The sequence below is a fragment of the Notolepis coatsorum genome (genome assembly GCF_963971535.1).
Source record: "Notolepis coatsorum genome assembly, chromosome: 9".
Classification (NCBI taxonomy): Eukaryota; Metazoa; Chordata; class Actinopteri; order Aulopiformes; family Paralepididae; genus Notolepis; species Notolepis coatsorum.
In genome coordinates, this window is record NC_140173.1 from 78,270,388 (window position 1) to 78,295,994 (window position 25,607).

Below are 25,607 nucleotides of genomic sequence, written 5' to 3' on the forward strand. Positions count from 1 at the left end.
CTCCCGAATGTTTTGTTAATAACGATGTTTTTTTCCAGGCAAAACATATGTTACTTCACAACATTTGGAGATACGACATGTGCTGTGTGTGAATTCATTGTCTTGGTCGTTTGTGTAGCTTGGGTAGCGTTGGGCCGTTGGCCAAAGCTGTGTGTGGCCTGGTGTCAGTAGCCTACCTGGCTAGCCTTTAGCTGATGTCGGCCATTGGCTCCTTGCTGCTTTGTTTTCTCTGGTATAGACCCTCTTCTCTTTGGATTTAAGTGTTGATCTTTGTCCTTTTGGATCTATGTATATTCATGTTGCCTTTGTGAAGTTATCTTTTCCTTCTGTTTTGTTCTTTCATTAAAAGTTGAATATCCTTTAGGGGGTCATCTTTGCTTATCTCTCTCATACATGCTCTCTCTCTAACACACATGCTCTCTCTCTCTCTCTCTTTCTAACACACAGTTTGCCTATGGCGGCCTTTCTCGATGGCTAGGCTGTGCTCGCTGAGTCTGTACCTAGTCAAGGATCTTCAGTCACAGTGCTCAGGTATTCTGCCACTGTGTACTCTCTGTTTAGGGCCAAATAGCATTTCAATTTCTTTCCAATGTGTCTCTCTCTCTGTACACTGTATATTGACTGTAGAACGGGAGCTCTCTCTCGCTCTCTCTCTTGCTATATGTTGACTGTATCATGCCCAGCCTCGGGCAGCGCTATTATTTACGAATATGTTGACTGTATGAAAAAGAAAAAAAAAGAAAAAAAAATATATATATATATATATTTTTTTTTAACCTTTTGGGGGGGGGGGGGGGGGGGGGGGGGGGCTCGCGTTTAAATCTCGCACAGGGCCTCGCATTTCTCCCAGGCGGCCCTGGTTGGAGGACTAAGATAATAATATGGTATTAGTAGTGGTCAAAACTGTAAACGATATTGAAACTGCAGTAAACCATGAAAATCAATATCCTGTTATGTGATAAGAAATAGCGGAACTGTACAAGCATTAAAGGCATAATACGTGATTGCAGTATGGTACCCTTAAACTCAGGGGGGGGGGGAGACTCCTCTTCATACACTACTCTGGATTATTCCTGACATCCTGGCAACCCAGAGTAAATGTAGTACTGTACATCAACACCAGCAACCCAGAGTAACAACACCAGTAAACCCAGAGTAAATGTAGTACTGTACATCAACACCAGCAACCCAGAGTAAATGTAGTACTGTACATCAACACCAGCAACCCAGAGTAAATGTAGTACTGTACATCAACATCAGAAACACCAAGAGCACAGAGTGTTGCTCCATTATTTCTGAGACCAGGAAGTGTCTGCGAGTTTGACTCTGATTATCTGTCCAATAGACGAGCGGCCACTTCGACCCTGTGACGCTTGTTTACTATGTTTAGTGCGCTTGACAAAGTGCAGTGTGAAAGCTGAACAAACTAAATGGAAACATGCAACAATGTTGCAACTTCGCTCGTCCGAGTCTAGCTAACTATACTGTAGGTGTGAAAACCTGAACCTTTGATACATGTATGTACCATAGTGTCTTTATACCTGTATACCTGTACATATTAATACTACAACTCTGTACATGCATCTGATTAGCACTATTACTCAGTAGTACTAATTTATATATTTTATATAGTTTAATCACCTGTACATTGTATATTACTATTGCACTTTGCACTCTGGTTGGATGCCAAACTTCTTTATGTTGTACTGTACTTGTGCTGTATGATGACAATAGATTTTAATCTAATCTAAGGTCGTCTAAACACGTATTGAAAGCATGGCATGACTTCTAAATATGAGATGTACATGTCGCGAGGCTCTGAAATGTAACGTTTTTACATCTCGTGTCGTAACAAACATCTGTGAAACACGTGTTATGATGGAAAAAGTTCTAAAAAGCCTATTCTTCAATCTACAAGTCAAACCATTCAGAGAGCTACGACGACAGATTCAAAGTTCAGTCTGGATTGTGAACTTCAAAGTAACGGTGACCCTGCCAGACATCAGGACACAAGTGCAGGTGGTGCGGCAGCCATGATGTCTCCCTTCTAAATAAATCAATCTGCCATCACCCTGCTATAATCATGCTCCTCTTGCTGGCTCAGACAAGGAGAAAGGGGCATTGGTGTTACAGGGCAACAGCTGTAATTCAGGCCATGGTGTCAGTCACACTATAGTTAGCAGCGCTAACGCCGGGCCAGCGGCCGACGCATATGTCTGACCTGGGGGCGATGTGTGAGGTCCGTTGACTCTGTGTCACATCAGATAAACCCCAATCCAGCCTCAAACATTTCTTTGCTGGGGAGTTGGAGAGGGAAGAAAATGTATATTTGTGTGAAAGGTGTGAAGAGCTGAGAGGCAGTTCAGGGTAGGTTATTATTTGTTGACTGAACATCGATTAATAAATTAATCAAGACAAGCCATCGGAGTACAGTAGATGAGGTAGGACGGTAGTCCCCCCTGAGTGCAATGAGTTTGCAGTTTAGACAAGATAGGAATCGAGACTTTCTTTTAAAACAGCGCTCTGCGAAAAAACACATTTGCAGAATATTCTCAGGTCTCCCAAAGGGCCGGTTGTCGATGAACTTAAGGGGTAAGACATCAGCCAAGGTCAGACCTCATCCATACTGGACATATTTGCTTTGACATCTTGTCAACAGTTGTGATTGGATGATTGAGATAACAAGGCAGGGTTTACTGATGATGTATTGTCATCATACAGCACAAGTACAATACAACGAAAATAAGTTTGGCATCCAACCAGAGTGCAAATGTAAGTAAAATAATAACATATATCAAGCCGTTTCTACACTGGCTCTTAGGCAAGCAATGTAATAAATAAATAAAAACAACAATAAATAATAATAACAAGGCGGTATATGGAATATTAATACAGTATATTCCACTATACAGTAGCTATATCCCAATCGATTTAGTTCTTATTTATTTAGCTTGCAGTGTGTGTAATGCTTACGATGCCTCACTGAGTCAGAACCACAAACGGTCCCAAAGGGCCAATTGTCGATCAACTTACGGGGTAAGACATCAGCCAAGGTCAGACCTCATCCATACTGGAAATATTTGCTTTAACATATCCTGTCAACAGTTGTGATTGGAGGATTGAGATAAGAAGGCAGGGTTTACTGTAGGTCAATTCCATCCTCAAAGATCCCCTGTTGCTGTTCGGGGGTGTTTTTGATGATTTTGCGATCCTTTGAATTCATAACTCAAAAGATATAACAAAACCAAATCTCAGGGAGAGAGGAAAAAAAATATGTTGATATCAGGTCCACTGTATTTTTTATTTTATTTTAATTTGTATTATATCTAGAATGCATATGTCTAGAATGCATGGACGATATGCCAACTCCAATGAAATAAGAAATCGACAATCATTCTAAAACACTCAAGTTTGGGGAAATAAAGTGCAGAAAGGCGGGTCATGTATAATATGCTGGAGTGTATCCTGAGTTATCTATACTGTTCACCACAGGGTTAATATCGGCTGTCTGACTCTTAATAGTCAGCCTTTTCTTTCACATAGAACTGAACACTATTTCATTAACATTGTCGCTCAGCTTCGCCGTTACTACCCTGTGAAACCATTAAGTTCCAACTTTACAAAGTAATTTTTCTCGTTTTATTTTCTCACCCACAAGTGCTCCGTGTACAGTAGCAGTGCAAGTGTTGTAGCCGGGACCTCCAAAATAGAAAGATTGTGTAAAAATCGTGTCATTGATTTCACAGTGCTGAGAGGGGTATTTCTATATATACCCACTAAGGGAATGAAAGATTGATGTGTTTAAAGAGATTAAGCACACCGCTCCATTTACGGTTTATATAAGCCACGTGCACGCCCCTGCTCCTAATTTACACCGTTCATTATCTCCCCTTTAACTCGTCAAAAAGAGCTTTATTAGATTCAATAAATCATATTAGTGCATAACATCCAAGGTACGTCAGGACATCAGGCATGAATGCGCGCGCACGCACGCACGCACGCGCACGCACGCACGCACGCACACACACACACACACACACACACACACACACACACACACACACACACACACACACACACACACACACACACACACACACACACACACACACACACACACACACACACACACACACACACACACACACACACACACACACACACACACACACACACACACACACACACACACACACACACACACACACACACACACACACACAGGGTCCTAACGTCTCTTCATCCAAAGTATTCATTATCTTCCCTTCAACTCAGCTACTAGTGTCCCAGGATATGAAAATGGGGTCATTCACGCAGTGTAATGTGTAATTTGTAGCTACTATGTGAACAACCCACTGTGGGCGGGATCCACAAAGGGTTTGCGTGGCTTTTTCCAACGCAAAGCCAGTGCATATCGCTCTGAAACTCTGTTTGGTATCCACAAAGGATGCGCAACGGGTGAAATGGGGTGGAAACTGCGTTCAGTCAGCATTGCATCCGGTGCAATTGGTGCGTATTTAAATGAGGTAATATGGGCGGACATGTCCCCTTTCTATGTAAATGAGCCTCGTCGAAATCTGCTCGGTATCCACAAAGGCCGGCGCCAGTTGCACCGACCAGTTAACGCGACGCACCTACCGTCTAGGTTTCGTTGGAACACTAGAAAATAGATCTTATAAACAGTATATGATTTGTTCGAGAAATATAAAGCCACAGGCCGAGATAGCCTTCGCAAAGTGGCGTGATTTGTTCCACGTATGACTGTAAAAAATATGGCTATATAAGTGACTGACTATGCCAGGGGTTCTCAACCTTTCTGCTGCCAAGGCACCCCTGTGTTCAATAAAATATTCCAGGGCACCCCTACATACGATAAAGACTTTTTTGGTCCTGTCTTTTTTGCTACAATGATGATACAATGATTCTTTATTTGCCGTGCTGTCGTTGAGATGTTTTGTTGTTTGTTTGTCTTTGTTGCTTGTTGGTGAATCTGCAAATATGAATTGCCCCACGCGGGATCAATAAAGTTGTCTGAATCTGATGACAAAAGTGCTTGCTTTCAAAATAATGTTTATTTAAGAAAAAACTGAAAATCATGTATTTTTTTTTTAATACAGAAAAGGATCACTAAAGTGCTATCTGTTGCAGCTGCACTGTTCTCCATAAAAATTGCATATTTGGATAAGTTTGACAATTTCTCAAAAACAGAAAATCATGTATTTTTTTTAAATACAGAAAAGGATCACCAAGTTACCATTTCTCAAAAAATATAAATAAATACAGAAAATAAGCACTCGTTCACTCAGTGGACATTTCTAGCTCAATGCGAGGTCCGCTGCTGCTGGCTAATAATACGGTCAATACGTGGGGAGATCTTTGACAAGGCAACACGCATGTCATCATCAAGGCTCAACTTGGCCCTATATTTTGTTTTCAGAGCTGTCATGGATGAAAAGCCAGCTTCACACAGATATGTGGGGCTGAATGGTATCAACACCTTAACTGCAGCATCATGAGATACTTGGTACTCAGCACCACACTCTGAAACTAGCTCTCCAGGTGGTATCAGATGAGATTTCAATGAGTTCTTCCAAGAGTTTGGATGGAGATGTGTCAGGAAGCTTTGTCTCAATGTTGTCTGTAAAGTCTTTTTTTATCCAGAGTGACTTAATGATTTTCAGATTTTTAGAAATGGTCAAACTTATCCAAATATGGTATTTTCATGGAAAACAGTGCAGCTGCATCAGATAGCACTTTAGGGATAATTTTCTGTAATCCAAAAAATAATTTGGATTCACTATAAAGTGCCTGTTCACTATAAAGTGCCACGTTTTGATATATTGAGCTTTAAACTTTAAGTACATTTTTTGGAACACGCAACCTAAAACACCTTCCTCTCCCAAACCGTTCCTGCAATTGTTTTATGTTGCATGATCATGGATACATTTATTATGTATTGTATTTTTTATGTTTAAATATCAACATAATCTGTCTGTCCACCCTCAGTACATTTACTATCAATATAATATAGTAGTCTGACTTCATCATATATTTTCAAACGCACACACATAGAGGGAGAATGCCCCCTCCTTCCCAGTCCTCCTTCCAAGTCCCCACCCTGCTGTTCTCTGTCGCTCTGAACAGGGCTTGTTGTTAGCTTATGCTAAAGGTACATTCATTCCGGTCTTAAACACAACGTGGCCACAAAGGAATGGCAAGGATTGCAAAGCATGTTATATGCATTTGACCCGTTGCGGAATAAAACAGCAGGGATTTATTTTGGGTCGCAAAAACACTATCCTTGCTGTGTTTCAATGTCCGCGTTCCAGATCCAGAGTACGCTACTACTGCTGAGCTGAGAGACGCTAAGCTCACTGCTCAGGCTGCTGTGTTGAGATGCATCCTTATTGGCTGTGTGCTGTAGAGCGGATATGAGTCACGACACCACGGAGTTTCAAAATAAGAGTATCATAATGACCTAAATGTTGCTAGCTTTCGGAGCCTAGTTATTTAGCTGGAGCTGCGCGTGGGCAGAAATGAGACCCGCTATAGGATTTTCAAAATAAGACTGTTGTCATTCTATATTTTTAAAGAACATTGCCAGGCATCTCGCGGAACCCCTGGCAGCTCTCCGCGGAACCCCTGTGTGCCGGGGAAACCCTGTTGAGAACCGCTGGACTATGCCACCTTACATTTTGTCCTGTACAGCCAGAATCTATGGACGGATTTTGTTGATTGAGGTTTCATTGGAACACTACAAAACAGATCTTATAAACAGTATATGATTTGTTAGAGAAATATAAAGCCACAGGTCGAGATAGCCTTCGCAAAGTGGTGTGATTTGCTCCAAGTCTGGCAGTGAACGCTATTATAAATAAGGCACTAACCCATGTAATTTCAAATGCTTGGTTCTGAGTTGGTTTCCCACTTTAGTTTGAAAGTTGTGTCTGTTTGTTATTTAATTTTTTTTAAATGTTCCCTATAAGCGACCTTGGGTTTTAAGAAAGGCGCTATATAAAACGTTAAAATAATAAAAAGTTATTATTATTAAATATTAAATGAAAAATAACTCCTCTCCTTCACTCAGTTGGTGCTGGGTTAGGTTATAATCACAATAAAGAGGTGATGTAATATAAAATTAAATATGAACTAAGTTAAGCACAATAGAATAGAATATAATTATGAAATAAAATATAGGCCAGGGCTTTACAACTTAATAAAGAGATTGGATACAAACAATTAAATGAGATATAAACTAAATTAAATATAGCACAATAAAATACAATTATAAGTGACAAATGTAATTGGAATAGGACATTACAAACATATGCAATGAGGAAAGATAGTGACAAAAACACAGGACGCAATGTGTCATGAAAATACAAATTAAGCAAGCTCTATACATAATAAATACAATACGAAATGAACGGAATACTAATGGTGAAAAATATGTTATTTCGTTTACTTCGTAATGTATAGAGCTTGCTTAATTTGTATTTTGTGTCTATGCCTCATTTCGGGCTTATTTTTCCACTTCCTGATATCTGCCAACAGCGCTGTCAGGAGTGCAGACTGCTCCGCGAGCCACACATAATGGGCGTGTCTGCACTGGTATCTCATCCGCGCAGTCCTTAGTGGATAGCTCGCAAAGACGGAGCAGAATCCATGTGCAAACCCTGCACAGTTAAGGGTGCAATTCCCACCGTGCAATCCATTCTTAGCGGATCCCGCCCTGTGTTTTTAAACGCTGGGGTCACAGTCGCTGGTTCCTGGCTGTATGAATATACATGATGATGCCATGATGAATCGTATGCAACTTGCAGTGAAAATAACAAATCTTACATTCTAATCAAGATGTCAGCCATCAGGCTCCACAACCGTGACTTGGCTAACTGCTGGAGAACTGGAGAACTGTTACAGTAGAATCGATTGACTCTTAACTATTGAACCCTGCACAGACTCTTGGCACACTTGGCACAAGGACTCACACATCACTAATTTAGTTATTAGCATCTTGAATCTTATTGTATATGCACATCATCCTCGATAGCACACTGTCATTCAAATCCCACATAAATAACATCACACGGTCCGCTTACTTCCACCTACGCAACATCAATCGTGTCCGTCCCTCACTTACACCCACCAGCACCGCTATTCTTGTTCACGCCCTGGTCACATCCCGCCTGGATTACTGTAACTCCCTCCTCATTGGGCTACCACACAAGTACCTCTATAAACTCCAACTGGTACAAAACTCAGCCGCCCGAATTATCACAAGAACTCCCTCCACCAACCACATCACTCCTGTTCTCCACCAACTTCACTGGCTGCCTGTTAACCCTTAGGTAAGGTAAGGTAAGGTAAGGTAAATTTTATTTATATAGCGCTTTTCCAGATTAAAATCAAAAAGTGCTTTACAGGCAGTAAAAGGTTAATTAGAATAGAATAGAATGTACATCACATACAAGATTGTAGAATACTTCAAAAATAAATTAATTAAAATACAATCACACATACACACATGTTATACCACATACATGATCAATTAAAAGCCTCACTGTATAAAAAGGTTTTTAGACCTTGTTTAAAAGACTCCACACTAACAGCAGACCTGATTTCATAAGGTAGCTGATTCCATAGCTTGGGTGCTACGACTGAAAAAGCCCGGTCACCCTTGGTTTTTAGTTTGGTCCGGGGGACGACGAGCTCTCCTTGGTCGGAGGAGCGGAGAGCCCTATTAGGGCAGTAAGGGGTTATAAGCTCAGCAATGTAGCTTGGGGCTTCACCCTTTAGAGCCTTGTAGGTGGTGAGCGCAATTTTAAAATCAATCCTGTATTTTACCGGTAGCCAATGTAGCGTGGCTAATACAGGGGTAATGTGTTCTCTGCGTTTGGTTCTGGTTAACAATCTGGCGGCCGCATTCTGAATGATTTGAAGTTTAGCCAAAGCTGCTTTGTCAAGGCAAGTGAACAGAGAATTGCAATAGTCATAATAATATTTCTTAGTTGGAAAAAACAAGACTGGGTTAGTGACTGTAAGTGTTCGTTAAAATTTAGAAACTGATCAAAGATGACCCCCAGATTTCTTGAGCTTGGCTTAAAGTAAGCGGCTAGTGGACCAAGTGCAGTTACAACATCAGCTTTTTGTGTGTCAGGCCCGAAGTATAGTAACTCTGTTTTTCCCTTATTCAGCTGTAAGAAATTACTATCCATCCATGAATTGATCTTGGAAAAACAATCAACAAGAGCTGACAGTTTATGAACATTTTGGGGTTTAAAAGAAAGATATAACTGGCTGTCGTCAGCATAAAAATTATAGCAAATGTCTTTAAATGAGCTGATAAGCTGTCCAAGGGGCAGCATATAGGTGGAAAACAACAGCGGCCCGAGAACTGACCCCTGGGGGACCCCACACGTCAGTGGAGAGGTGGCTGACATATGTCCACCAACAGAAACAGAAAAATACCTTCCTTAGGAGTCTGAGGTCAAGAGCTCCTCCTCCTCAGCATTTTCCCTTTTTTTTCGTTACATAATATAAAATTACAGATTCATACCTTCAAAATAAGCCATCAATTGTAAAATTTGAGCCGATAGTTTTCAATCAATGTCCTATCAAACATTCTGGTAAAATCCTAACTACATTCCAGCACAGGAGTTTGAAAGGATTCAAGTGAATTCAGCTATCTGATGAAAAAACTACACTCCCAGAATTCAATGTGATCAATGTCACTAGACCAATTCACACCTGGAACAAAGGCCCAGTTTCTAGTCTGTCGTTCCTTTGTTATTCCAATTAATGGACCCAGCAGGAGGCCTAGCCCTAGAGTGACACACAAGCTAGATAGCATATTATATAGTATATATAATATCGGGAGGAGGTTGATGTACTGGCACGCCTAGCTAAGGAAGTTCAGAGTATCGGGGAAGATACTCCACTCCTTCTATTCCGGGGCTGTAGAGAGCATTCTGACTGGAAACATCACTGCCTGGTATGGAAACAGCACGGCCCAGGACAGGAAGGCACTCCAGAGAGTGGTGCGCTCAGCTGAGCGTACTACGTGTATTGCACTACCACCCCTGCAGGCCTACAGCAACACACACTTTGATTTGATGCCATGTATACACACACTAGATAGACCGAGGTTTAGATATTTAGATATATATATATAGATATATAATAGTATAGTAATAGAGAGAGAGAGAGAGAGAGAGAGAGAGAGAGAGAGAGAGAGAGAGAGAGAGAGAGAGAGAGAGAGAGAGAGAGAGAGAGAGAGAGAGAGAGAGAGAGAGAGATAAAAAAAAAAATAAAAAAAAAATACAGAGATATAGACAGAGAGAGACATTTATAATAATTATATTATTAATTGCAGTTTTTCTCAGTCACTTTGGTGCATTTCTCACATCACTATTTACGTTTGCACAACAGTTAGTGCATTTCTCAAAACAATTAGTACAAACTGCAAAACCTAGTTGATGCAAAAGCGTGTCACTTGCTCAAAATGGATAGTTCCTTCTTCAAAAGCAAGTATTCATGTCAATGAAAGTGTCAGTCATCAAAATGAAAAGTCCTGACACCATTGTTTATGAACAAGATAGTCAAATGGCTTTGTCATGTTTTCATTATGACAGATCACTCTGTAAGTGTTTTCCAATGCAAAAAAGTCAGATATTGGTGACACTACCTGAAAATGCTCAAGACAGCACTATACACTATTTGCACAGCCATTCAAAATCTACAGTTACACATTACTGTACACACTGTACACATTGTAATATTCCCTCCTTGTTGGTCTGGGACATCAATGGTTGCTCTCTGTCCAATGTGATTTATTCCACGCTGTCTACCTTTTTCCAGATTTAAACCCACCTCATCAACGTATAATATGTGCAGCAGTTCCCTGGTACACGCTTTATCCCAGACGAGAGAGAGATAAAAACTATAAACTTTTCCTGTGTAACATAATGCATTTTGGACAACATATTGTACAGTATGAACTGTCATGTAAGTGTACTGCATGGCACTACACAAAGTAACCAGTTTACAGCACTGAACATTAGAGTATGCATAGAACACATAAATGTTTTACTTGTGCATACTGGTGGTGGATCTCCTTCACTCTGTTCCAGTCAAATGGCTACTCATTTGTCAATTGTACTACAATTGTTTCATGCACATTTAATTTACACTGAGCACTCTGTTAATTGTAGCGATTGAAACAGATTCAATATTCCCAAAGATATTGTCATCCTCTATAACAGCACTTTGTATTAGGGCTGGGCGATATGGCAAAAAATCATATCGCGATAACGATATGATAATGTTATCATATTTCTCTATATCGATAATTATCGAAATTGTTATAAGTATAATTTTATTTTTATTTTTAATTTTTTTAAACAACAGATGTATGTTTATTTTGCAGCAATTCTTTGTCGTTGCCGCCATCTTTAGTGTTACATCCCCTCACACTCCAGTTCTCAGGCTGCAGCTGGTTTAAAAGAGAAAGTAAACCGGCTTCTCTGCTTGAGTAATAGGAGTAATAATAATGAGTAATAGGACCTTCTCTGTCCAACTCGGTGATCTCACTTCCTCTGTGGCCCCCCTCACCTGCGGGGTGCCCCAAGGCTCGATATTGGGTCCCACTCTCTTCCTCCTATACATACTCCCCCTAGGCCAGATCTTGGCAAAACACAATATCTCATTCCACTGCTTCGCCGATGACGTGCAGGTTTACCTCCCCTTAAAGCCCACCCAAGGGAAGACATCAATAGAACCACTGCTTGACTGCCTGGCAGAAATCAAGTGCTGGATGTCCGAAAACTCCCTGACATTGAACGAAGGGAAAACCGAGGTCATTGTTTTTAATAGTGCCCCCCCGCCCCCCCTCATTGACGCACTTGGTCCCCTGGGCCCAAACCTCTCCACCTGTCAGGAACCTCGGGGTCATCTTCGACAGTAATTTTAAATTCGATAGACAGGTCAGCGCCGTAGTGAAAAACAGCTTTTACCACCTTAGACTCCTGGCGAAGACAAAGGCATACCTCTCCCAAAGTAACCTAGAGACGGTGATACATGCCTTTGTCACCACCCGCCTCGACTACTGCAATGCTCTGTACACGGGCATTGACAAGTCCCTCCTCCGCCGCCTACAACTGGTGCAGAACGCAGCCGCGCGCCTCCTCACCAAAACAAGAAAATACGAACACATCAGCCCAGTTTTGGCCTCGCTCCACTGGCTGCCTATTAGCTTCAGGATCGATTTTAAATTAGCACTAAATGTTTTTAAATCATTAAATGGCACGGCTCCCTCCTATCTGTCCGAGCTCCTGCACCGCCACACCCCCCACCGATCCCTCAGATCAGCTGACCAGATGCTATTGGTGGTACCCAGAACCAGGCTCAAAACTAGGGGAGACAGAGCTTTCTCCATCGCAGCGCCTAGACTGTGGGACAGCCTCCCCCTCAGCGTACGGACTGCCCAGACCGTACAGGCTTTTAAATCACTCCTGAAAACCTACCTGTTCTCCTTGGCCTTCCCCCCTACTTAACCACCACTAGACCCCTGGCCCTTCTATCCTCTTTGTTTTACTGTGTCCTACCAGTTTTTATTACTTTCATTGCTTTATTATGTTTTTAATCCTATATCTTGCACCATACTGTTTGTTTTTGTTGCTTTCATTGCTTTGCTATGTTGTTGTTTTTTATTTATTTTTTTTATCTTATACCTTGCCTCACACTAATTTGTTTTTATCAACTTGCTTGTGAAGCACTTTGGTGTCAGCTGCCGCTGCCTGGAAATGTGCTATACAAATAAAACTGACTTGACTTGACTTGCTGGCTGTGGCTCCAGGGGAGTTGAACAGTTCTGGCTCTGCTAGTTTATTTTCGATCTTTTGGCGCTTTTTTGGTCGACAAACCACCGCACATGTGCACCGTGACTCGTGACTGGAGTCTAGCTCTGCTAGCACACATAGCCTACTGTGTACAGACGGTTTCAAACTGTATTTTAAATTAGAAAGCAAACAAAATAAATGGACAAGAGAAAAATAAATCTCAATTTGGTCAGTATTGTCATTTGGACAAGCAAAGCCATTACTTTAAGTTGCAGGCAAGAAAGACAAGTCTGTCCACTGTCTCTGTTAAAAATTATTAAAAAATAATAATAATTATATATAATAAAAAAATAAAATAAAAAAAAACGATTTTTCGATATATTTTTTTTTAGATATTCAATATCGATTATTAAAATATATCGCGATATTTATCGTTATCGTTATATCACCCAGCCTACTTTGTATATCTCTCAACCTTATGGCATTGTTTGCAGAGAGAGAGAGAGAGAGAGAGAGAGAGAGAGAGAGAGAGAGAGAGAGAGAGAGAGAGAGAGAGAGAGAGAGAGAGAGAGAGAGAGAGAGAACGTCATCTTTCCTTCCTGCGTAAGCTGTCAACTAGCAGTCCGTGTTTAGACAGCTGCACATAGAAGCAGCTCGAGATGCGTTGTTACAGTGCTGGCTATTATGAAATGACCCAAAAAGCAGAAAAGTATGTACGCTTTTTTTTTTTATCTGAGAGAATGTCCGCGAATGTCCTCCTCACGCAGGAGAAAGTTGGCGTGTGTGTTCGTGACACACACAAACACAACGACTGCAAAAAGTCGAGTCCCGTGGATATTATTGCAAGAGATAATTCATACTATGAAAAGCCAATCTGTTGTTTAGAATTTGGATGGGGGTAGCGAGTGTCTGATACCTCTCACCTCTGCGGGGTGTAAAGGCCTCTACATGCTACATTAACTTCAAAGCAACTGCACCACAACATCAACAAAGCAACGGTGTTGTAGACACTCTGCATTTATGCTTCTGCAACATCGACGCGCAAAGTTAGTTTAACTAAAGTTAGTTTAGGTTCGTGTTAACGTTAGATAATGTACAAAATAAACATATTTCCGGTGCTTTTAGATGTCGCTCTTTTATTTTGAAATCCCCCGACCGGAAGTATTTGTGATGTATTCTGCTTGTGTAACTTTAGGTTCGTTTTAACGTTAGCTGGCAGCTACAGGCACTCGAGGTCGAGGAAGAGCTGCTGAATTTAATCGGCAGGAGGAGAGAGAGCTCGTCAAAGCTGGATATATCCCTGTGGCTGTGGTTGTAGGCACGAAAATGCAGCTAGAACTACCTGTTATATTAAATTAATTGATTGCTGTTTAACAACTTGATCGTGTCCAGTCCTTTCGAACTGCCCCACCGTCCGTTCATTGTAAACAATGATGCATGTAATTATATTAACGTTACTGTGTGTTGTTGTAGCTATGTTAATAAATTCTGAATGACATTAACGTTAGTTGGGTATGATAGAGCATTGAATAGCATCAAGTTCAACGCTAGCTGGCTGGCTACAACAATGGCAGATGGTATTCCTCGCTACGGGACCAATATTATTATATGACAGCCGCGCCCCCATTCACTACCAACCAATCACTGCTACGCAATATCAACGCAACGGTTGTTTAGATTAGATTTGGGTGAAAGGTATGCAACGACCTAGCAACACAGTCTACAAGACCCTCTAAAACAACCGCGTTGAAATCGCGCTGATGTTGTGTTGAAGTTGCTGTAGCATGTAGAGGCCTTAACACCTATTCACAGCGCACACGCCGTTCTTGTGTGTGTGTGCGCGCGTGCATGTGTGTATGTGCGTTTCGTGACGTGCTGTAGTTCTCCTCGCAAACGGAGATAATTACAATCATACCATCTAGCAAGAATTAAACGTATTTACAAGTCGTATTACGTTTAGCAAGTAAGGAGACATATATATATTACATCTCAAAGCACTCAAAATTGTAATTTTTCTATTTTTACAGATTTCTGAAAAGCGCGACTTCCTGAGCATTTCTGAGACATTCTAAATCCTTTTGTTCTCCGCCCACGGGTGCAAAAAGCCCCTTTGACTCGAAATAGTTAAGTCACGCACTGACTACAAAGTATTACTACTCACTTTCAAGGCCCTCCATAACCTAGCCCCTCCTTATCTCACAGAACTTCTCCAGTCCTACACTCCCTCTCGGTCACTCAGATCCTCCTCTTCCTTCCAACTTGTCACTCCCCCTTCCTGTCTGACTACCATGGGACCCAGAGCCTTCTCCAGCTGCGCCCCCCGCCTCTGGAATTCCCTACCACAAGAAATCCGTGAAATAGATAACCTCCCCAACTTTGTTTCCCGTCTCAAAACACATCTGTTCATTCTGGCATACTCACTTTCATTTTAAGTTTATTACAACTGCTCCCCTATGTAACTATGTAACTCTGTAATACTGTGTTTTTACTGTGTGAAATTGTATTTGTTTTTAACCCTGTATGGCGACCTTGGGTGCTCAGAAAGGCACCTTTAAATTAAATGCATTATTATTATTATTATTATTATTATTATTATTATTATTATTATTATTATTATTATTATTATTATTATTATTATTATTATTATTATTATTATTATTATTAATATTATTATTATTATTATTATTATTATTATTATTATTATTATTATTATTATTATTATTATCTATATTTATTTGATAATCCACTTAATCTGTTTATTTATGCCAGAGTAGCCTAAGACTCAGTGTGGAGTATTGCACATTGAAGCTACAGAGTAGAATATAGCTACTGTATATTTGTACATGGGGTTGAATCTGTATTATACCAGGGTGGGCTGTACATACGCACATTGTGATATTATGGATAGTGTACATATGTCTCACCTGTTCAGCAGATCAGACCTTTATCTTTATTCTTTTAATATCTACTATACTTTTTATTCTTGTATTTCCCCTGCCTGTACCCCACCCCCCTCCGCCCTCCCCTGTGCTGAATGTCCCCAAGGGGATTAATAAAGATCCATCTTATCTTCTCTACTATTTTGATAGCGATTTATTTTCATGAGAAAAGGACTTCCCGGTCCTCGTCGTAGTATCACTGTCGATAGTGTGTTTATGAAACCAAGATTAATATTCTGCAAACTATAGTTGACAAGGTACGCTGCAGTATGGCAATACAACAGTGGCATATTCACAACAGATGAGGTACTCAAAAAATTGAGCGCCCTCCAACCTAACAAGGCCACTGGCCATGACAACATCCCCTCCAAATTCCTCAGAGACGCAGCAGCCGCCATCACCCCAGTCATCACACACATAATAAACCTCTCTATAAAACAGGGGCACGTCCCCAAGGACTTCAAAATTGCGAGAGTGACCCCTCTACACAAAAAGGGCAGCAAATTAGACCCAGGCAACTACCGCCCTGTTTCTATTCTTACCTCCATCTCGAAAGTCATGGAGAAAATAGTCTACGAACAGGTCGAAAAGTACCTGGCGGAAAAAAACCTAATCTACGAATTCCAATCTGGCTTCAGAACGTCCCACTCCACTGACACATGCCTCCTCTATTTGAACGACCACATCAAACAAGAGGTGGACGCTGGCAAATACTGCGGCATGGTCATGCTGGACCTACAAAAGGCCTTCGACACTGTCAATCACTCCATTCTAATGGACAAGCTAAAAGCAATTGGTTTTGATAGCCTATCAGTGAGCTGGATGCAATCCTACCTGGAGGGGAGAGAACAGATGGTAGAGGTAAACGGTACTCTATCCCCCCCCCCTCACAGTGAGCTGTGGTGTTCCACAAGGAAGCATACTAGGACCGCTACTCTTCCTAATTTATGCAAATGACATGTCGTCAGCCTGTGACTGCAACTTGTTCCTGTTTGCGGACGACTCAGCCCTGCTGGTCTCTGACAAGAACAAATTGCAGGTTGAAAAAACCCTCAGCACGGAACTAGGCAAAATCTGCATATGGCTCGCTGATAACAAACTATCATTACACATGGGCAAAACAGAGTCCATTCTCTTCGGTTCAAATAACAAACTCAGCAAGACCGACGGCTTCTCAGTTACAGTGGGTGACAATATTGTCACAAGGAAAGACGAAATTACCTACCTGGGTTCCATCCTAGAGGCAAATCTTTCCTGTGACAAAATGGCATCCAATGTAATAAAAAAAGTCAACCAACGAACTAGATTCTTGTACCGGATCTCCTCTCTGGTAAACAAGAATACCCTGAGGACTCTGGCAGGAGCACTCATTCAAGGGTACTATGACTATGCGTGCACCTCATGGTACCAAAGCACCTCAAAGGCGCTTAAAACAAAATTACAAACATCACAAAACAAACTGGTCAGACTACTACTTGACCTGAACCCCAGAACCCACCTCACCCCTGCCCACTTTGCCAACCTAGGATGGCTTAGAGTAGACGACAGAGTACAGCAACTTGCAATGGGCCTGGTCTACAAGATACACTATACGACCGGGGTGCCCATGTACATGTCAAAATACTTCCCAAAGGTCAGTGAATACCACAACCACTACACCAGAGGAAGCTCAACAAATCATGTTAAACCCAGATTCGGCTCAAACAAGGGACTAAACACGTTTCGCAATTATGCCACAACAATGTGGAACGCCCTACCCAAAGCTGTAAAGGAATGTGAATCCCTGCCCACATTCAAAACCGCCCTTAAAGAGCACCTACGGGAGGCTGCAATTCGAAACTGGCCACCGTAAATGCCCAAAACCCCCACCACCTCCTAATAGACAGTCTCCTCCCCACCGCATGTATATATTCCCTCCCCGCCGTATGTATATTCCCCTCCCACCCACCCACCCCCTCCTAATGTACAGCCCCCTCCCCATCATATGTATATACTCTGTCAGGATCTAGGGGTAACAGTACTGTATATTTGAATACCGCCTATGTCACAAATGTATCAGTACTAAATACCTATATGTCCCTATGCCATAAATGTCATGTATGTTATGTATGTCATAAATGTCTATATGAATTGAAAATGGGGGACCCTGATGGAAACAAGACAAACGTCTTTCTCAGGTCTGCATCCCCTTAACAATTGTATGTATTGAGCCGTACTGTATTGTACCCATTCTGCAATCTGTTAAATAAAGTTTTCATTCATTCATTCATTCACAGCGGCTATGTTGTAAATTCCCCATTATTTGTATGCTATTTGTTATGCCGTATTATTAATATTATTATTTCCAGTCAGATACTTCTTTGACAGCCCAGGTGTCCTATTATTTCTAGTCGGGCATCTCTCTGGAAAGCCCAGGGGCCTTAATGGGTTTAAATTCAGCTGCCATCTTGCCGGCACATGTTCCTGTTTCCTGTTTGCGGACGACTCAGCCCTGCTGGTCTCTGACAAGAACAAGTTACAGGTTGAAAAAACCCTCAGCTCGGAACTAGGCAGAATCTGCATATGGCTCGCTGATAAACTATCATTACACATGGGCAAAACAGAGTCCATTCTCTTCGGTTCAAATAACAAACTCAGCAAGACCGACGGCTTCTCAGTTACAGTGGGTGACAATATTGTCACAAGGAAAGATGAAATTACCTACCTGGGTTCCATCCTAGAGGCTAATCTCTCCTGTGACAAAATGGCATCCAATGTAATAAAAAAAGTCAACCAACGAACTCGATTCTTGTACCGGATCTCCTCTCTGGTAAACAAGAATACCCTGAAGACTCTGGCAGGAGCACTCATTCAGGGGTACTACGACTATGCTTGCACCTCATGGTACCAAAGCACCTCAAAGGCGCTAAAAACAAAATTACAAACATCTCAAAACAAACTGGTCAGACTACTGCTTGACCTTACTCCTAGAACCCACCTCACCCCTGCCCACTTTGACAACCTAGGATGGCTTAGAGTAGACGACAGAGTACAGCAACTTGCAATGGGCCTGGTCTACAAGATACACTACACGACCAAGGTACCCATGTACATGTCAAAATACTTCCCAAAGGTCAGTGAATACCACGATCACAACACCAGAGGGAGCTCCACAAATCATGTTAAACCCAGATTCGGCTCAAATAAGGGACTAAACACGTTTCGCAATTATGCCACATCAATGTGGAACGCCCTACCCAAAGCTGTAAAGGAATGTGGATCACTACCCACTTTCAAAACCTCTCTCAAGGGACACCTACGGGAGACTGCAATTCAACACTGGCCCCTGTAAATATCCTAACCCAACCTCCTCCAATGTACAGTCATTTACCTAGTATGGTTTTGTCAATAGTCCAATGTACAATTTTGTTTGTTTGTACAGTGTCTCCCCCCCCCCCCCCTCAATGTACAGTTTTACTTGTTTATACAGTGTGCCCCCCCCCCCCCCAACCACCTCCAATGTAAATTACCCAGTATGGTTGTCAATATCCCAATGTACCCAACCCCCCCCACCCAACCTCCTCCAATGTACAGTTTCTACGTCAAATGTATATACTCCCTTTTCTTGACTCCTTCTGTATCACAAACAGTACTGTATTTGCAAATCTGGTATGTCATAAATGTATAGATGTAGCAGTACTGACTATCTGTATGTCATGTATGTCATATATGTCCCGATGAATTGAAAATGGGGGACCCTGATGTAAACAAGACGAAAGTCTTTCTCTGGTCTGCATCCCCTTAACAATTGTGTGTTTTGAGCTGTACTGTATTGTACCCATTCTGCAATCTGTTAATAAAGTTTTCAATCAATCAATCAAACATGTTGGTTCCACTGCTGTCTGCTTTGACGGTGAATGACTTAGTTTGCTGTGTTTGGTCCATGCTGCTGACTGAGCTAATGCTGGTGCTATGCTAATGCTAGTGCTGGTGCTAATATTCTATATGACATCTTTCAGTTGTGTGTGTGTTCTGGATGCCATTTTACCTCTGCTAATCATTGTATGTTATGCTATTGTGTTGCAGAAAACCACTCTTGATATACCATTCTCACTCAATCACTCAATCCTTTTGAACAACATTAAAACTACAAAGGACTGTTCTGTCTCTGTGTCCACTCTCTGACCGGGGTGTGCCGTTCTGGATAAAGTGGCTCCAGCAAACATTACTACAAACATTATATCTTCAATAGGCTAACTGAAACAAATGTGCATGTGTGTAACTAAAGCATATTTGTGACATGCAACAGTGCACAGAGGTGCAAGGCACACCTGGCCTGTTTTTTGGCTTGCGCCTTACAAAGTCATTTTGGGGGTTGAAGGTAGAGCTGATCCATCTTGTGGCACGGCACTCTAGGTTTGCTTAAAGGCACAATTTTACATTTTCAGTTGGAAATTAATCTCCATCAAACACGTCTATTGTCTTGACATTTCTACATTGTTCTTCAGTTTCTCTAGAAGGTGTTAGCAATGGAGCATAGATAATTCTACGCTTCCAGCTTGCTGTACCCCATGGTTTGAATACATCACAGGAGTGACGCAACACTTGGCCTTGGTCCCCGGTTCAAAATCCTTTGCAAAAAACATTTGATCATCGTGAGCAAATCTTGGCTTTAGCAGCAGCAGAAGCAATGGTTGTTGATGGGAGGATCAAGAAAATAAGGCGGGCTTGAGATAGGCAATTTCTCATTAAAACAACTAAATAAATGTGCTTGATCTATGGAAGATTAAAATGGGTCCCCGAATGATTCTCTGGAAGTATCACATGAATCCAAAGCCCTCAAGTCTAAAAAAAACAGACTTATTGAATAAAACATTGTAAGCCAGTAGTTTAGTGGCTGAGAAGAAGTCCTATTAGCCTACACTATAATCTGTCAGATCAGTGTTGTGTTATGAGAATGTTTATTTTGAAAATATGGGTTCCTTGAAAGAAAGTTGGAAAATCCCTGGGTTCCGGGATGTCCGATATTATCGGCCGACCGATATTATCGGCCGATATCGGCAGTAAAATGTGATATCGGAAAATATCGGTATCGGTTTAAAAAAAAAAATAATAATTACAATATTTGTTATATATATATATCCAGTGAAATTATTAGTTATCTGAAATTATTCAGTTTTTTGGACGGGGAAACCCTGCATATATCGGTATCGGTTGATATCGGTTGATATCGGTATCGGAAATTAAGAGTTGGACAATATCGGAATATCGGTATCGGTAAAAAAGCCAATATCGAGCATCCCTAGTTCCAGTATATCTTCGCTGGTAGGGGAATGGGGCAGAGAATGATGCAGCCAACTGCATTGACCATATCCACACGGTGGCCATTTTGCTCTTATGTCATGCTCAGGATGGGATTCCTTTCCACCCTGTTCCCACCTTGGATGACCATGTGAATATGGTCAATGGAGCAGGTCTCCATTGGAGCTACAACAGAGTTTTGACTATAACATCCTCTGTTGGATTTTAGCTTCTAATTTATTGTTTATTGTTGTCTATAACCCAAAACTAACAAGCAAAGTTAATCTTATTGTGTCTTCCACACAAAATCGAACTATGTAATGTAGGTCAAGGATATAAAAAAAAGCCATAATAACATTTAGCCAATTAAATGTTACAAGTGACTTTTCTTGCTTTTCATCTGTGACTAATCACTAATTCTATTAGCAGATGTGGGTTGTGGGTGGATCAGTGTTTTGTCTGCGTTGACACCGGGTTCGATGAATATGGATCGAGTCAGCAGGAGCTAGTGCAAAATGAGCGCGTCATTCCCATGATTGAAAAGGCCGATACTATAAAAGAAAACTGCCCCCGGGGTTCATCCAACGGTCTCATGAGGAAAACGTGCATAGTTTGTGTAAACAAACTGGGCCCAGGTAGAGGCATTAGGTACATATCAGATACAGTACCAGACAGGTTGAGGGTAGCTAGCTTGGCTGATGGGATGTATGCCGCAAAGTCCTTCATCCCCAGGTAAATGAATGCACCGCATGTGGTCAGCAGCTGGTCCACCTCCAACACACTGACAAAACATGGATCAGGGTTAGTGGAGTTGGAGACACAGTGTGCTGTTCTGCACCATGCAAACTCCTGTGACGAAGTACGAATGACATTGTACCAGGTTATAGGATTCTCATTACTCATAGGGTAGTTGCATTGTACAGCATGGTGTGTATCACCTGCAGACAGCTGATAGGGATGGATTATGTGACAAAGTTGTAGCATTGTTCTAATTGATTGGACTACATAATTGTATTCATTTGACCCATGTTCCTTGACCCCTGACTTCTGACCTTGGTGTTTTTTGGGCACCTGTGAACCCCTCCCACAGAGCGGTGAAATGGTCATGGGTTTGTAGAGTCCTCCTCAACCTCTCCGACAGACTGCTGCCTTCTGTCCGACAGACAGACACACACACACACAGATTAAGCACACCGCTCCATTTACGGTTTATATAAGCCATGTGCACACCCCTGCTCCTAATTTACACTGTAAATTATCTCCCCTCGTCAAAAAGAGCTTTATTAGATTAAATAAATCATAGAATCAAGAATCAAGAGGTTTATTTGTCACATACATACCAGGGCATACAGTGAAATGCGGGTGGTCATGCCCGCATTGATTGTGCAAAATACAATAATAAAAATAGGCATAGAAAAAATTAAATAGGTAAGACACAAGATATGCATGGTAAAAAAAGACATGCTAAGTTCCTGAGAAACTGGTTCCTATATACACTACTATACAATATACAATTTACAATTTTAACTCTTAATGTATCTAAATTATACTATACAGTACCTCCTTCCTTTAAAGTGACTTCCTATTTTTTAAAGTGACATTTTGTTTAAGTGATTGTTTTAGCGGTTGCCGTGTGTGTGTGTGTGTGTGTGTGTGTGTGTGTGTGTGTGTGTGTGTGTGTGTGTGTGTGTGTGTGTGTGTGTGTGTCTGTGTGTGTGTGTGTGTGTGTGTGTGTGTCTGTGTGTCTGTGTGTCTGTGTGCTCATGTGTACTTGTGAGTGGAGAGTTCAGTGTTCTGATGGCCTGGGGGAAGAAGCTGAGCCGGAGTCTCTCTGTTCTTGCAGCGTGTGACCGTAGGCGCTTGCCTATGAGGCGCCGTTTGGGACAAAAGCCTGTCGAATACAAGACACCGCCTATCGAGTTATCCTGCGTGACCCAGTTGGTCCGCCAGAGAGGGCCAGTTGGTGCGCCGATTGGGACAAAAGCCTGTCGAATACAGACACCGCATATCCAGTTGGTCCGCGCGCGCTGACATGTTTTGTCGAATACAGACACCGCATATCCAGTTGGTCCGCGCGCGCTGACATGTTTTGTCGAATACAGACACCGCATATCCAGTTGGTCCGCGCGCGCTGACATGTTTTGTCGAATACAGACACCGCATATCCAGTTGGTCCGCGCGCGCTGACATGTTTTGTCGAATACAGACACCGCATATCCAGTTGGTCCGCGCGCGCTGACATGTTTTGTCGAATACAGACACCGCATATCCAGTTGGTCCGCGCGCGCTGACATGTTTTGTCGAATACAGACACCGCATATCCAGTTGGTCCGCGCGCGCTGACATGTTTTGTCGAATACAGACACCGCATATCCAGTTGGTCCGCGCGCGCTGACATGTTTTGTCGAATACAGACACCGCATATCCAGTTGGTCCGCCCGCGCTGACATGTTTTGGTCCGCGAGAGAGGCCCAGATGGTTCCGCGGGCCACGCACGGACCAAAACTTAAAAGAATAAAGTGGTGTACTCCTGAATTTATGCACTTAGATACACCAGAAAGGCTTTCGAAATAGTGAAATGCCATGTTGGCCTCAATATTTTCAAAACAAATTATATGAAAAGGTTATGAAATGAACAACATAAACAAGAATGTGATAAAATATGTAATAAAAACGGAGCTCAGTACTGTCTATCTGTATGTCATGTATGTCATATATGTCCAGATGAATTGAAAATGGGGGACCCTGATGTAAACAAGACGAAAGTCTTTCTCTGGTCTGCATCCCCTTAACAATTATATGTATTGAGCTGTACTGTACCCATTCTGCAATCTGTTAATACAGTTTTCAATCAATCAATCAATCAAGACAGATACTCAAAATCACATGATCGGGATCAGATCGGGAGCAAAAAAAGGCGATCGAGACATCCCTAAATCTAATCCTTGCACGGAGATCATCCATCTTATTCTCCAGCGAACGTACATTCGCCAACAGAATCGATAGGATTGCGGGCCGGTAAGCAGAACTATTTAGCCTGATTCTGATTCCACTTCTCCGTCCTCCCGTTTGATCGCGCCGCCTATTAGTGCATAACCTCCAAGGTACGTCAGGACATCAGGCACGAACGACCGAACACACACACACACACACACACACACACACACACACACACACACACACACACACACACACACACACACACACACACACACACACACACACACACACACACACACACACACACACACACACACACACACACACACACACACACACACACACACACACACACACACACACACACACAGCTACATCTGATAAAACATTCCACTTATCGTTCACCTTGAATACTGTAGAAATCCTCGTCTGAATTGCAATTGGATTTATGCTCACCAAGGTACGTAGGAAAGGCATGGAAAATGGAAAAGCACACAAAGGATGCTTTTCACTGTATGCCCTGGTATGTATGTGATGAATAAACCTCTTGAATCTTGAATCATGGGTGGTGGAAAGAGCAGGGAAGGATGCGAGCGGTCAACACTAACAATGCAAAAACCCATGAAGACTATAAACTACGACCTTGCATTTGTCGTCCGTTGAAAGACATTACTATCGTTTGTCAGGAGCCTCCTCGGAAGTGGCATATTTTATACTCTACACATACTGTATTGTGGGCCAGTGTTTTTATGGCCTGTGCTGTCGGATGCTACGGTTGAATATGACATGCCCTCTAGTGCTGCACACACAAACACAAATACATGCTCATGCACACATCTTATCACTGAAAGGCCTTATCGTGATCTGAATCTCGATGCAGTTTTAATAAAACATTAAATCTCTTCAGAGAGGCTAGGCTGCATCTTTATGACACAAGAACACTAGAATACTGTACTAGGTCGGCGCGTGCGTAGGGAACAACTTTTTCAGCATGCAGCGCTTGAGGGAAGCACTTTTGAGCACCAGTTGGGGCTGCTGTTGCCAGACTATTGAAAAGCTAAGTCGGAAGCACATCGTTCTATTGTGAAGAGTTGAAATATGTTCAACTTCTAGCGTTCGGTGCTCTGAGTGCTGTAGGGAATGTACAATAGCGTGTTGATTGCATTCACTTACCAAAATGTCCTTCATTGTAAGGGTCCACGATATCTTAGGAGGAGTTTAAGGATAATAATTATCTGAATAACACACCTGTTGCGCTGGAAATGGTCATTCCTGAATGTCAATGACATGAGTATTACTCCGGCCTACATGAGGAACATGACACAGCTCTTCTCAATAGTTACCACATGGTTTTACAAGAACATTGGTTCATCTTCTCACATCCTTTTTTTTTTTTTTTTTTATCCTCTTTTTCTCCGTCTGATTTTTCTATTTTTCTCTCCATCCCAATTTTAGTCGTTATGCCAATTCCCCCCTGCCCTACCTGGTTGTTGTGCGCATGTTCCTCCTACTGGTCGGTACAAGGGAACCCTGAAGTCCACCACACGCTTCCTCCGACACATGTGGAGACAGCCAGTGGCTCTCTTTTCACCTGGCAGCGAGGACTCTCATT

At 41.9% G+C, this 25,607-nt stretch overlaps 1 protein-coding gene across 1 annotated transcript in view; it reads right to left on the reverse strand.

The window, feature by feature from the left end:
* The window catches only part of cfap46 (cilia and flagella associated protein 46), a gene marked incomplete at both ends in the record, with an annotated part of 296,072 nt that overhangs the window by 16,231 nt on the left and 254,234 nt on the right, over nucleotides 1-25,607 (reverse strand). Inside the window, 3 exon segments of the mRNA XM_084321923.1 lie at nucleotides 21,724-21,836; nucleotides 22,108-22,207; nucleotides 25,169-25,201. Of these exon segments, the coding sequence (XP_084178049.1) occupies nucleotides 21,724-21,836; nucleotides 22,108-22,207; nucleotides 25,169-25,201 (246 nt within the window).